General features: G+C 39.6%; 1 protein-coding gene across 2 annotated transcripts in view; it reads left to right on the top strand.

Annotated features, from left to right (window-relative positions):
* NR3C1 (nuclear receptor subfamily 3 group C member 1) overlaps positions 1-12,815 on the top strand; it is a 158,816-nt gene extending 146,001 nt beyond the window's left edge. For both annotated transcript variants that reach the window (XM_074960516.1, XM_074960517.1), the window contains exons 7-9: positions 5,114-5,244; positions 8,506-8,663; positions 9,347-12,815. In XM_074960516.1, coding sequence (XP_074816617.1) covers positions 5,114-5,244; positions 8,506-8,663; positions 9,347-9,499 — 442 coding nt within the window. In that variant the 3' untranslated portion in view covers positions 9,500-12,815. The remainder of the gene's footprint in view (positions 1-5,113; positions 5,245-8,505; positions 8,664-9,346) is intronic.
* The last annotated feature ends 1,408 nt before the right edge of the window (positions 12,816-14,223 follow it).

Raw genomic sequence — 14,223 nt, 5'->3', positions numbered from 1 at the left:
AGTATCCAGTTCTTGCTTTTGGGGACTCACCCATTATTTTATGTTTGAAACACATAGTGTACTACTTTACTATACCAATGGCATGAGAGTGGCAGATGACTAAACACGGAGGTACTTGATTGTTAAATAACTCACCAGTTTGTTTCCTTGCAGTGTAGCTGATCAAGAGAATGAAACATAATTGATTTATAAGAAACAATAAAGTGACCAACTCTTATCAGTTTTAAAATCACTATCAAAACAAGAACCCCACTACAGGAATAATAAGTAATGTAGTCATCTAGTTAATGCTCCACTTATAAGAACAGGCAGTAATTACATACTGGAAAGGAAAATCACTGTTGCATTTCAATTATAGTGTAATTAAACTACTCTGTAGTTACCAGTCACCTGTATTACTGTATTGCTATTCTGAAACCAGTGGTATGTCTGTATACGCCCACTCAGACCTCTGCATTTATTGTGTCCTACCTAATAATAAATCCTCTGCACTTTGCGTATGTGTTGCTTTTCATGCACTATCCAAAGACTAGGCCACCTTAGGTACCGTCATTAAGTATTATACCCATTTTATATGTGGATAAACAAATTCATAGGGTGACCAGATATCCTGTTTTTAAAGGGACAGTCCCATTTTGGGGGACTTTTTCTTATATAGGCGCCTATTATCCCAACCCCCTGTCCTGTTTTTTCACAGTTGCTATCTGGTCACCCTGCAAATTCATTTTGCTGTTTCTTACTTTCCTGCTGTGTGGCCATATATAAGGGATAGCACTGGAAAAGAACCCAGGAGCCCTGACTCTTGGTTGGTTCCCTGCTCCATCATTTGTACATAATCCTTTTGTCCCTTTTCTTCCTCCCTGTGCACCACTGTGGCAGCTGAGATCATCTGATGCTCTCCTGCCAGGAGATCTCAGAGTGGAATGTCTGGGACCTGCTCCCAGACTGCTTTCTAGCATTGAGAACCCACCACTGAATTAGCTTTCCCGTTGTTCTGACACAGCCTGTCTGTTGCCCTTCAGGACACAGTACAAAGCTCATCTGTTTACTTAGCCTTGCCTGAAGGGACGTAGGGTGTGTTTATACTCTGTTTTTTTGGTAGAGAGTGCATTTTATGTAGCTTTGGTAATAACATTTGTGTTTGGCTTTGTACGGGCACCCAGATATTTACTGATGGGTGTATTTATACTAGATAAAAATAAATAGACTGGCCTGTTTCATAATATTTATTTTAACCTTCTGCCCAGAAATGGTAATATTTTACAAAAGGAAAATTGCTGAGCCTTCTCACAAAATGTGTTACAATTACTCAGTTTAAAACACTTAAATTACTCTTTGATACCTAAAGGAGACAGCAGAAAATTAGCAGACTTAGTGTAGATTTATGTCAAGATCCCAGAGAAAAGGTAGGTCTCTTAATGTTTATTCACAGCCCCATATGACCTGTTGTCTTGTAAGATTAACAATCAGGCAGCAGCTGAAAGAAGTAAACTCTGGCATTAAGCTTTAGTTTCTAGAGATGATATAGGAAAATGCCACAAATAATAGTTTTAATACAGTTCAAAAAGTGGTACTGCAACATGCATTTGTAAACAAGGTTTTTCAGAATTTTATTCAGATTTGTTTATAATAGTCTTTCAACGGTCCGTGTTTCTTGCTGTGCAGTCACCAATTTCTTAAACTGCCCATCTCAGTTCATATTCTTTCTGTATTTTTTATTGTGTCCTTGTGGAAGAAGCATGTCTTCTTGTTTTCAATTAGTTTTTTTTTTTAAATGGTATTTCCTGGGCTGAACATTTTTGTGAGTGTATATTGTATATTTCTCTTGCATGGGGTAGTGGAAGGAGACCTGAAAAATGATCCTAGCTTTGAAAAAAATTGGGAAAATTTCATATGCAAGACCTAGTTTTACTCCTGGGGGAATTCTGCACACAATATTTTAAAATTTGCAAAATTCTGCATATTTTATTTGTCAAAATAACACCATATAATCACTCCAGTTTCAATTATTTTGGTAATTTATTTCAAAATACCTGTCAGCAAGTATGTCTGTTACAATGCAGACAGCAAAATAGATTCCTTACTAGGCATATTACTACAGAACTTCGAGTAGTAATTCATTTAAACTGTAATGCAGAAACATATTTCCTGCACCCCTCAGAAGCAGTGCAAAAGCTTGGGGAAGACAGGGGTAACAGAGGGAGAGGGACATAATTGCTGGGAAGGAGCCTGGGAGTGGACCTGGAGAGTTGTGTGTGTCTCCTACCCATACCCAACAACAGGTTTTTGGCGGGGGATTGTTAGGGAGATGGGGAGCCTCCCCGATGCAGACCCTGGCTGACCCTTAGCCTCTCCCATTCAGCCAGGCACAAATGCCCCAGTCCCCATGTGGGTCTATACCTCCACTCAGCCAGGCATAGCTGTCCATGTCTCCATGGGTCCCTGCACCCCTACTCCATTCAACCCCTGGCTCGATGTCACCCCACTAGCTTCTGTGCCCCCACCCCAGTCTGTCCCCCCTGCTAGCTCTTCTGAACCCCAGTCTGTCTCCCCCCTCACATGCCATGCCTCTTCACCTGGCCCTCTCTGCGGCTGGCTGCTCTGGGCCAAGAGCCAGCCAGCTGCCCTCTCTTCTGGTGCCACATCAGCCTCTGGTGGGCAAAAAGGGTAATTGCGGTGTGACACCTCTCACGGCTTTCCTTTGCCTCCCTGTCAGAATCAGTTATTCTGCAAGGGGAGAATCTGTGGGGAGGACATTAATTCTGCACTTGCGCAGTGGCGCAGAATTCCCTCAGGAGTAAGGTTATATTATATTGGGATTTGAAGCTTTTGGATTATAAATTGAAAAGTAATAGAGTAAGATCTGTGTTAAGGGAGACTACATTTAATAGTTAAAAAAAAAAACATACTAACACCTCATTGAAAAATTAGAAAATCACCGTATTTGAAACAATTCACCTTGTGTACTATCATTTTTCTGTTTATCTTCTCCCACCTTTTTTTTTCCCCCCCACCAACAATTTCCATGAATGCAGCCTCTATTCCTCTCCTTCCCGCCACTTTCAGAGTTGATGTGCTCTTGGTTCTTGTTCCCCTCCTGAAGTTGTAATCCTGTGAGAGCCATATTCACAGCAATGAATTGTAATTGCAAGGTGGAAAACTAAACAGGATGGTTAAGAAGGAGATTTCCCATCCTGACGCAGATTTCATTAGACCAGCGGTTCCCAGACTTGTTCCGCCACTTGTGCGGGAAAAGCCTCTGACGGGCCGGGCGGTTTGTTTACCTGTCGCGTTCCCAAGTTCGGCCGATCGCGGCTCCCAGCGGCCGCGGTTCACTGTTCCAGACTAATGGGAGCTGCTGGAAGTGGCGGCCAGTATGTCCCTCGGCCCACGCCACTTCCAGCAGCTCCCATTGGCCTAGAGCAGCGAACTGCAGCCGCTGGGAGCCGCGATCGGCCGAACCTACGGACGTGGCAGGTAAACAAACCAGTCCGGCCCACTAGGGGCTTTCCCCGCACAAGCGGCAGAACAAGTTTGGGAACGACTGCATTAGACATGGAGAATGAGTGAGAAGATAAATGCTGCGGCAGAGCTCCGACCTTGTCCCCGTGGGTCCCACGCTTCCAGGTGGTTTATGCTAGCCTCAGAGATTCACTGCAACCCTCCACATAGCCCTTCTCTCTCTAGGGCCAGGATTACAGTCTACGGAGCCCTTTTCATCAAAAGCCAGCAAGGAGGTTGGTGAGAGAACTCCCACAGTCTCTCTGTTGCCCCTAGGGGCTTATTCCCGAACATTTTAGCCTCCTGTCCTGACAGGGGCCTGTCTTCCCCTCCCAGGAGGTGTTTCTATAGTGGCGGGATGGGGGGGAACCCCGGGCCCACCCTCTACTCTGGGTTCCGGCCCAACGAGCCTAATGGTAGCAGCTGTTTGCAGCCGACCTTTCACTGCCAGAGTTGCTACATTTCCCTGGGGCACTTTCCCACAGTTCTCCTGCTTCTCTCTTCTTCACCCTTACCTTAGGGCTCCCTTACCGATGGCTTGAGGGTATCTTCATTACTCAGCCTTTCAGCCACACTTTCTCTCCCCTAGCTCTCCTCAGCCTGACTGGAGTGAGCCCTTTTATAGTATCAGAAGGGCCTTAATTAGAGTCAGGTGTTCACATTAACTTAATGGCCTCACCTGACTTTTTGCAGGTTAATTGGAGTCAGGTGTTCTCATTAGCCTGGAGCAGCCCCTGTTCTGGTCAGTCAGGGAACAGAAAACTGCTAATCCAGTGGCCAGTATATCTGCCTTCTATTACTCTGTTGTACCCAACTGGCCTGGGTCTATCACAATGCATAAACATAGTGTGTCAGCCAAACTGATTCCAGCCTGGTGCTTTTCATCTTCACTTTCTAAACCATGTTTAGAAACCTGATTATGTGTATTAAAATTTATCTGCTAGATTTGGGACCTCTTTGAGAACATCACAGGATGCAAGACTAGTAATAAAGTAGCTTTGAAGGCTAAGCTATAACTGGGGAAGTTGTTCTAAAAAGATGTAATGGTGTCATTACTGGTGAACAGATTGGTAATTTGGCCTGGGAGCCTAAAGGAGCAAGGTGCCCAATTAAATTCAGTGGGATATGGACACCTCACTCCCTTGGACCCATTTGAAAATCCCAGCTTAGTATGTCATTTCATTTCACTGTAGCCAGTGGATCACACTGTTAAATCTGTAGGACTGCCGGTCTTGGGAAGAGAAACCTGTCGCAAAGCTACTCAATCTGAAAATCTGTTTGTTACCTCAAGATGGTGGTGAAATCTCAAAAGTTGTCTTTTGGCAACCAGTAGGACTGCTAGGTTACCGAATGCATGGCCTGGCTTAAATAAGCTTCTGTTGTGAAACTGGGTTTGTCTATCAGCATACAAAGTGGGATTTTAATACTTTATTCCCCCTTCACTTTCAGGCCATTCTCTAGATCCAGTTAGCAGAACAATAGTCACAAATGAATTCACCAGTTGTTGAAAGTGAAGATTCTTCTGTTGAAACTTCAGTGCATACAATAGGTTTTTTTTTTTTTTACACCCATAGGATTTTACTTAATTGATTTTTATGCTGTTATTTTTCAGGCAGAGAATGAATTTGCCCTGTATGTATGACCAATGCAAACATATGCTTATGGTTGCCAATGAGCTATCACGGCTTCAAGTGTCATATGAAGAATATCTCTGCATGAAAACCTTGCTGCTTCTCTCTACAAGTAAGTGGCCAATCTGTGTGAAGAATGAATTTTGCAAGATCATGAGATTGTATGTGTGTCTTAGGTTGATGGTATGGCAGATATCTCACACAGAGTTAAAGCTCAAAGTTTGAGTTTCTTACTGAGCACTGTGCAAAATGCTACTCTTCCAACATGACTGCATCATGCTATTGAAGGAAACTGTACTTCTGATTATTGTAACTGGATATATTATTAAATTGAACCTATTCAGTGGTAAGATATTGCAGCCTATATGTTCAAACTATTGTACATCCATGCAAGTTTGTTTCAAGATCACAAAGTAAGAATCTTCAGTGTGCAAAATTCCAAGCTATTCCATGAGTAGTTTCCCTCAGTGTCCTGACAGAGGACCCTAGTGCAGCGTTTGCCTTCCGAGCCCAAAAACTGGGACAAAGCTTCTTTTGAAAGGAAGCATTCATAATGTCTCAGCTCCACACTTCTGCATGTATTGTGGGGCCTTTGAAACTGAAGTTATGAGACAGCCATCTGACAGCTCTCTTTAAACTCCTCGAATTTTCTGGATATACAACACAAATTTTGGGGGTGTTAGACCAAGTCATTTCTTAATTCTCTAGACACCATTCTATAGATGATGCATTTGCTGCTATTCTATACAAAATAAAGAATCTGCTTCAAACCCCAGGCCAAAGGTAAATTTTCAAAAGCACCCAAGTCTCATTGATTTTTCACTTCTCAAACTGAGACTTAGGGTAACATTGTCAAAAGAACTTTTGCTTGAGAATTTTTGGCCTGTGAGAAAACTTTTTCAAATCAGAATCATCTTTCAAGATTGGGAGAAGGCAACATTACTTCTCTTATCCCATGTACAATAACCCTCAAAGCAACAGTGGTTCAAACTGAGACAAAGATCTCCCTTGCTGCACGTGAATTTGTGCTTGGGGATAATTTGGGCTCATGTTTTTTGTTTTACTTACATATGACATTGATGGTAATTTATCCACATTTCATAAACTTTACAAGTTTGACTACAGATTTGTATGCTCATGTGTAAGGGACAGATATGATGCCTTCATATGTGGCTGTGCAGCACCTTATAGAATGGGGCTCATCTTTTTGGGGTTCATGGATGCTACTATAATATGTTTTAAATAGTAGGACATATAACTACGTGTTATATAATATACGTCCCTCTGTATAATAAAACACAAAAAACTGTTAAAAGAATAGTAAGGTTGCAAAGTCAAGTCCTCAGAAGCTAGGAGATGACAGTATTAAAGTGCACTGTGCAACCATAATTTGGCTCCCTTGTGCTTATGCATTACGATAGTCTTTCGTTTTCCTTCAGGACTCTTACCTCATTCAGTGCACAGAATGGTACAGAACTCACTTAATGTGCCACTATTTCAATGTTTTGTTGTTCTCTCTGTTCTGTGTGTGGCCCTGTGTCTTACTTGCTCTACACTATTCAAACCCTGCTCTGAAGACAGAATTATTAACTTTCTGGGCTTTTCTCTTGCACTCATGACTACAGTATCTCAGTGTTTCACAAACAGTAATGAATTTATTTTCGCAGAACACCTGTGAGATGAGGGGCGCATTAGCCCCAATTTACAGATGTCGTACAGAGAGGATTAAGGTCAAAAGTATCCACTTTGAGACACCTACAACCTGATGTTTAGAGCTTGTTACATAGCACTTTGTATGTTCAAGGCACAGCTCCCATTGACTTCAATTGCAAATGATAAGCACTTTTGTAAATCAGACCACAGGGTTTCAAGTCAGGTACCCAGAAATGATCACCAGTTAGTGACCACCTGTGAAGAGACTGGTTTAAGTGGCTTGCCTAGCATCACACTGGGATTCTGTGACAGAAGTAGGGATAAAGAAAAAAGAAAAGGAGTACTTGTGGCACCTTAGAGACTAACCAGTTTATTAGTCTCTAAGGTGCCACAAGTACTCCTTTTCTTTTTTCTTTTTACGAATACAGACTAACACGGCTGTTACTCTGAAACCTGTCATTAAGTAGGGATAGAATCCAGGGCAGCATTCAGCTACCTTTACTGTGAGACCATCCTTTCTCTTCCTGCGGTTCCTGTCTCATTGATTTACATCTTCCAACTTCTGCAAACGCATGAGGCAGGGGTCATACAGGCAACCATTTTCTTCACTACACGTCCCTCATTCATCCATGGAGGGGATCCAGACTGTGCACTGAATGAGGGAATGTTTGTGTGGAAAAAATAGTGTGTGTTCATATAATTAAAGATAGTATCATGATGCGTTTCTGCAAGAAGGCAAAATTAAGCTTCCACAGACAACCTTAACTCTAGCATTTCCTAGCTTTTGAGTGCTTGACTTTGTAGTCTTCATAAATCTCTTTTACCAGTGGAGGAGGGTTTGGGGAGGAGGGGAGGGCATATAAAATTTCTTAGGTTTTTGAAAAACAAACTGGAAAAACTGTATTCCATCATATGGCATCATATTGACACATACATGGGTCATCAGCAGGTTGGGACATTTAATTTAAATTCACCATGCAGATATCTGTCCCATGAACTTATGGAATAACTGATAGCAGTAGTAGGTTGTCATCCTCTGTGTGGACCATCACTAGAGGGGAATGAGATACTTTGTAAAAGTGTTTCAAAGATGATTGTTCTCCTTGTCCCAGGCTCTGCCCAGCCAGTCCCAGTTCTCCTGTCACAAACACACTGCCTCCCTGTCTGATCTGTCTCCTCTCCTACCTCCACCGCCTTTCCCACACTTCACTGGATACCAGTCCCAAACTCCCCATACTGGCTCCTATGCCCCCTTTCACATCTACCATTCCTTCTACAGTCTCATCTGCCCCTTCTTTCTTCCTTCCCATTTCCAGTCTCGTTGCCCTGTCTGCCCCAGTCTTCCCTCCACCAGCTCCTTAATTCACTCCCAGGCTTTCTCCCTAATCTACTCTCCACCCTCACCCGCCCTTTCCAGTTCTTATCTCCTCTGCATTCTAATCGAGCAGCTGCCTCATCCAGGCTGTCTGAGCCCATCAGGGGAAGAAGCTTTCAGAGCACAGAAGAGAGAGGCTCCCTACCCTCAGTTTAGGTGCCCAGATTTGTACCTCAAATGGCCCAGAGATGTTGGGAAGTGCAATTGCAGGACAAGTCCTGCTTAGGCCCAGGAACATATTAAAATGTAAGTGGAATTAGTGTGAAAAGAGCACTTTTATAACCACATGTATAGTAGAACCAGCTGAGATCTGTAACATCTCAAAGGTTAATTTCAATGTTTCAGTTCCCAAGGAGGGCCTGAAGAGTCAGGCTCTGTTTGATGAGATTCGTATGACGTACATCAAAGAGTTGGGGAAAGCCATAGTGAAGAGAGAGGGGAACTCGAGCCAGAACTGGCAGAGATTTTATCAACTGACTAAACTTTTGGACTCCATGCATGATGTAAGTTTTTTTTAAATGTGCACTGTACATGTTCTGTATAGATAAGTTTGTGGAAAGGTACTGTGCCCTTAGAACCTGAACTTATCAGACCACTTAAAATGGTTAAGATAAAATATTTTGTTCTCCTGAAGTTTTTGTAACAAATAGGTGTTAAAGGGACACTGTCAGCTTAAAAAAATCAAGTGTATTTTTTTGTCTTTTTATATGCAACACCTAAGAAGATTAATAGAAAATTATTAGAGAATTTTGTTGTTGTTTTTTAGTTTATTTACTTTGTGCACTTCACAGAATTTTGGCAGACAGTCTCAGGGGCAAGTGTAGTATAGTACATGAAACTACTTCTAACTCGTGTTTTGAAACTGACTAGATTTAAAGTTGATTGTGTCTCTTTTAACATAGAGTAACACAAAAATGTTTTAAAATCCATTATAGTGTTTTTATCCTATCATTTTATGTATGTCATTACAGAATGACACAGTAGTCAATATAACATTACAGCCTTTAAATATGAATGTTTTAGCTAAGTTTTCAAATATGTTGTGTTTATCCCCATTTTAGACTGGTATTTATAAGACCCCCCATTACAGCAAAATATGAATAACAGTGAAGAAGTACAGTACCAAAGCAGTGTTTTTTCCTCTGTGCATTAGCCTGAGACTAAATCTTCTCTTTATCAATTGTAGGTGGTTGAAAATCTTCTAAGCTTTTGCTTCCAGACATTTTTGGATAAATCCATGAGTATTGAGTTCCCAGAGATGTTGGCAGAAATCATCAGCAATCAGATACCAAAATATTCAAATGGAAATATCAAGAAACTCTTATTTCATCAAAAGTGACTGCCTTAATACAAAAAGATTGCCTTAAGAAAAAGTCAAACTATAGCTTTTTTTGTACAAACTATCAGACTTGTTAATTTTGTCTTGCAACGGTGTTTCTTTTGTAATTATGCACTACATGTGGTTTACAGAGGGCCAAGACTTAAGCTACAGAAGCAGCAGATTGCTCACATTGGATGATTAGAATGAGGAGGGAGAGGAAAGGAAAGGTAATTAACCCTTACGTGCTAGGAATTGGATTTCACCCCCCCAGTGCAACATTCATGGATGCACCAAAACTACTGGTGTCAAGATCAGAGGCTGATATACGAGCATTCTGCTAGTAATTTCTGCAGTTGGCTGGATAACATTTTCTGGTGGTTTTTTTTTCCAGTAAAATGGTTTGGGTTTTTTGTATAGTTAAGATAGCATTTTGATTTATGCATGTAACCTGAAGAAAGTTTACAAGTGTATATCAGAAAAGGGAAGTTGTGCCTTTTATAGCTATTACTGTCTGGTTTTAGCAATTTCCTTTAACTTTATATACCGTGAACTAGGCTTGCTCATTTTTTCTTACATAATTTTTTGTAATACTTCAAGATGCCTATTGTACAACTATTTTTTAAGGTGGGGCAGCTTGTGGCTTTCCTAAATGACCTCTAGCCATTAATCCTTGAGCATATTCATGTGAAAATGGGTTGGCTTTTCTAACCTGATTGCTTTAATTGTCAAGATGACCATAAAAATTTGGCTTGGTTTTTTGTTGTTGTTTTTGGGTTTTTTTAGGGTGGAGGGGAGAGTATGCTCAAATCTAACCCAAGTAGACATGAATGAAACACGCATTTTTGGTATATGTGAAAATGTGTTGGATATACAGATCATAGAAAATTAGCCCAATCCTAACTGGATGCGAACGAGCGGGTTATTTTATACAAAAAACTAAGCTGATTTTTGCATACCATACAATAGCCATATGTGCAGTAGTCTTGGGCTGCATCGATGTCAAGATCAGTCCTGACTGCCCATCAGGAAACTTTCACAAAAATACGCATAGCTTAAAAAAAATAGTTGTGCATGGAGAAATTCACGTTTTCCAGGCACATAAATGTCTCGTCCTACAAGTTCTTGTAGAAAACCCGTTATTGGCCTATGAGACCGACTTGTAATGATGCCCGAGTATTTTTTTAATATTGTATTGGTTCTTGAAGGGTTTTCTTCAATTAGACCTTTACCTTTAAGCAGACCGTAAAACAGACCAACTGTACTGATACATTGTAACTTGCTGGGTATACAGACCTCAGACCTGAGTGTGGTTAGTCACCCATTTTCACACTTTCATCTGTCACTGATTGGTTCATCTTCTTTTCCCGGAGAGCAGGAAGGTTCCGCTACTGATTTTGTAGTTTAGAATTGTATGTCAGACTTCTGTCTTTGTAAGGCTGCATCCCTTCATGTCAAATTACTAGTGTGCCATAAAATTACCATATGTATTGTGAACTTCTTGTCACCATTGATAATGATGTTTTAAATAGTTTAGAAGCTGTAGTAGCCCTTTCTGTGTGCACCTTAACAACTTTCTGTATAAACATAATTTAAATACTTACTAAGCTACCCTGAAATTAGATTTTTATTCAAAGTGGCCCAATTATTTGTGTAATAGAAAATGGGGAAAAAATCTAATTGATAAAATATGAAATCTCTAATATATTTTTATATTTAGTTGTAGTTTCAAATATATGTAATTGGTATATTCACTAATCTAAGCAAAGAAGGGAAGGGCTACTGCAGCTTAAAAAGCAATTTATTGAATGATTGTTAAATAGCTTGTATAGTGTATAATAAGTGATTTTTAGATGACAGATTGCTTTATCATGACACATGATTATAGTTTTGGTAGGGGTCACAAATATGCTGAATGGTAACCCATACAAAGTGTGGTTTTTCTGGAAGTATTAATACTGGCAGCAAAGGTGTTAGGTACTTTTTTTAAAGGAAGAAACCCATGCTGAGTGGGTTGTTCCTAGGGCTGAAATTTACATTCATTAGATCACTGTATAGAACCACAGCTTGGAACTTGGAGCCCATGTTTGGTTACCCTTCACATTCCAATAGTAAATCTTCAGACTTTGTAGGTTTACTTGACTCCACTGCAAAAAATGTAAACTGAAAAGATGTATGAACTTATGGGGTTAATGTCATATACAGCCTCACGCGGGATAGCAAAAACAGTTTGAAAAATTTGGCAATAATATGCATACAGGTACCAGCAATATGTAAATATAGAGCATAGGTTGTTCACAATACACATACATTTGTGTTGGTCAGCAAAAGTTTGTTTCCAATTGAAATAGGAAACTGCATTTTTGTCGTTTCTTACATCTTTTTTTTGAATGCTATACCTATTAAAAAGATGTATTCAGTACTTTGGAGTAAAATATCAAATTTAATTTAAAAAAATCATTCTGTTCTCTCTGAATGATCTCTAAAGAATATGTACATTTTGTAACAGTTAACCGAAACCTCAAAAAGTATTTTAACTATCATTGGCAACCCAACTGGATGAAAATATTTATGCTGTTTGAGGTACAGTTAGGAGATTCATAGTGTTTGCTCTAAAAAAGGGCTCTTTAATTAAAAGGATGAGCTTGAAAACTGTTCTTATTTCAGAGAATGGTCTAAAACTTAATCTGAGACACTCCGATGCATTAATCTCTCACTTTAGTCCCCGATACCTCAATTCGAGCTCTCAAGAAATTTCATAGTGTGTGTGGACAAAGGTATGTGCTGTTATTTGTTTGCCAATAGAAAAGTAACCGAAATGTACGTGAACAAAATAGTATTACCTTGTGAGAATAAGTACTTCAAAGGAAAGAGGCTCTAACCCCTTTGATCTGTGTGCCCATATATTCATTCTTCAGTTATGGATTCAAAGAAAAGAAGAAACTGTGATGTCGGAAGAGAGAATTCATTCTGTATGTGCTGTTAAAGTCTTAAACCCACACCGTTTTGAATATGTAATCATTTAGCAAGCAGTGAAATTTTACATGTTCCCTGCATGATTAGTCTTTTAGCACTGGGAAAAACCTACAATTTAGATAAAGCAGAGAGAATCCTGATTTCTGTCTCTTCAGTGCCTTATCACATAATGCATACATCTGACAAAGGGACATCTGGACGGCCCTAGAGATACATGCTGTATGTTATAATTGCACATGGAAACTGAAAGGAATGGCCTTACATAGGATAAGCCAGGGCATGGGATGGAGAGAGGAGGAACTTTAATCTTGTACAGTGTTTTTGTAAAACAAAATTCTGCTTAGAATCTACTTTGCAACTGGTAAGAGAGGAAGAGTATGGGACTAAGTGCCAACCTAGCTTAAATAATAGCCTCTGTAGTCTCACAAAAATTAAGTGTTGAGAACGGGCGAGGAGGAGGAGAAAGTGCCTGGAGCAGTGAGCAGCAGTAGCCCAAATCCTCTTTCCCGTAGCCACACTTCAGTGGAACTGTTTGTGTGAGTTAGGACTGCAGGAGCCAACCCAATAAGAGAATGTTTAAAAGGATTGTATTCTATACTAGCTGAGTGGTTACAAGCTCCACCATTTGTCAAGTCCAAAGCCAGGTATTGATGCACCATTGATGTCACATAGGAACCAATTTTTCAGGATAGGAATAGAGCCTCTTTACAACAGTTTTTTTTTAAAAAAAAAAAAACATTTTTGGAGGGTTTTACTTCTGATAAAAGGCTGTGTGTATGAAAATATACCCCAACCCTAAACTCATTGCTTAACAGCATAGATTCAACAGTGTGTCATTATTCTATTTTGTATATTAAACAAAAGATATATAATGGGGACAGATCCTATATTATACTGGTGTATGGCATATTAAAAAGCTTTTTTCATTATTTTTTATCACAGTAATTTTAAACAGTGTAAAAATTAAAACCAGTGACTCCTGTTTAAAAATAAAAGTTGTAGTTTTTTATTCATGCTGAATAATTCTGTAGTAACAATTCTGTAGTTTTCACCTACTCAGTGAAATGTTGGACTGTAAAATCTTGTGTGGAACTGTTGAACATTTATTTTTCATTTAAATTTGCTGTTCTGGTAATACAAAACCACACATCTGTACAGAAGTTGCAGTAAATGTGAACCATTTACAGCAATGCCAAATAATGGACAGAAATCACATAATAAAATTCTGCTTTTTTCATTAAATAGCTCCAAAATGCTTTGGTAGAGTTTTTGTTATGTACCCCTGATAAAAAGATTATTGAAGCCAGTTAAATCAATCAGTTTATGTTATTCTTCTCCATTCACCACATACACAGGAATTAACATCTTATTGGTCTAAAGCCCCAGCCTCTTCTGTAGTTGTTATGGAGTGCACGAATGTCTGACGGCTAAACTCAAATTCACTGAAATGTGCAGATTTAGCAGCCCCCTCAGTAAAACTAAATTAAAGTAAGAAAACCATTGGAATTAAAATCAATACCAGGAAAAACAAATTGATTTAGAAATAAAGCATGCCTGCTATTATTACAATTTTTCTGAAGAATTTGAAGTTGTAAATGATGGAAAGAAAAGATCCTTGCTTTGGGGCAGTGTGGGAAGCTGAAAGAGTTAATAATGCCAGGAGAAAAATCGAAACAATAGCCACTGAACACTACTTTTCTACATATTTAAGATGCATCTAGAAAGCACTGCGAAGAAATGTCTTCAACAAAGCATTGTTTACAGTATAA

Source organism: Natator depressus, chromosome 8, assembly GCF_965152275.1.
Source record: "Natator depressus isolate rNatDep1 chromosome 8, rNatDep2.hap1, whole genome shotgun sequence".
Classification (NCBI taxonomy): Eukaryota; Metazoa; Chordata; order Testudines; family Cheloniidae; genus Natator; species Natator depressus.
The sequence above is the reverse complement of the archived record's forward strand: the minus strand, read 5'-3'. Positions and strand labels throughout refer to the sequence as shown.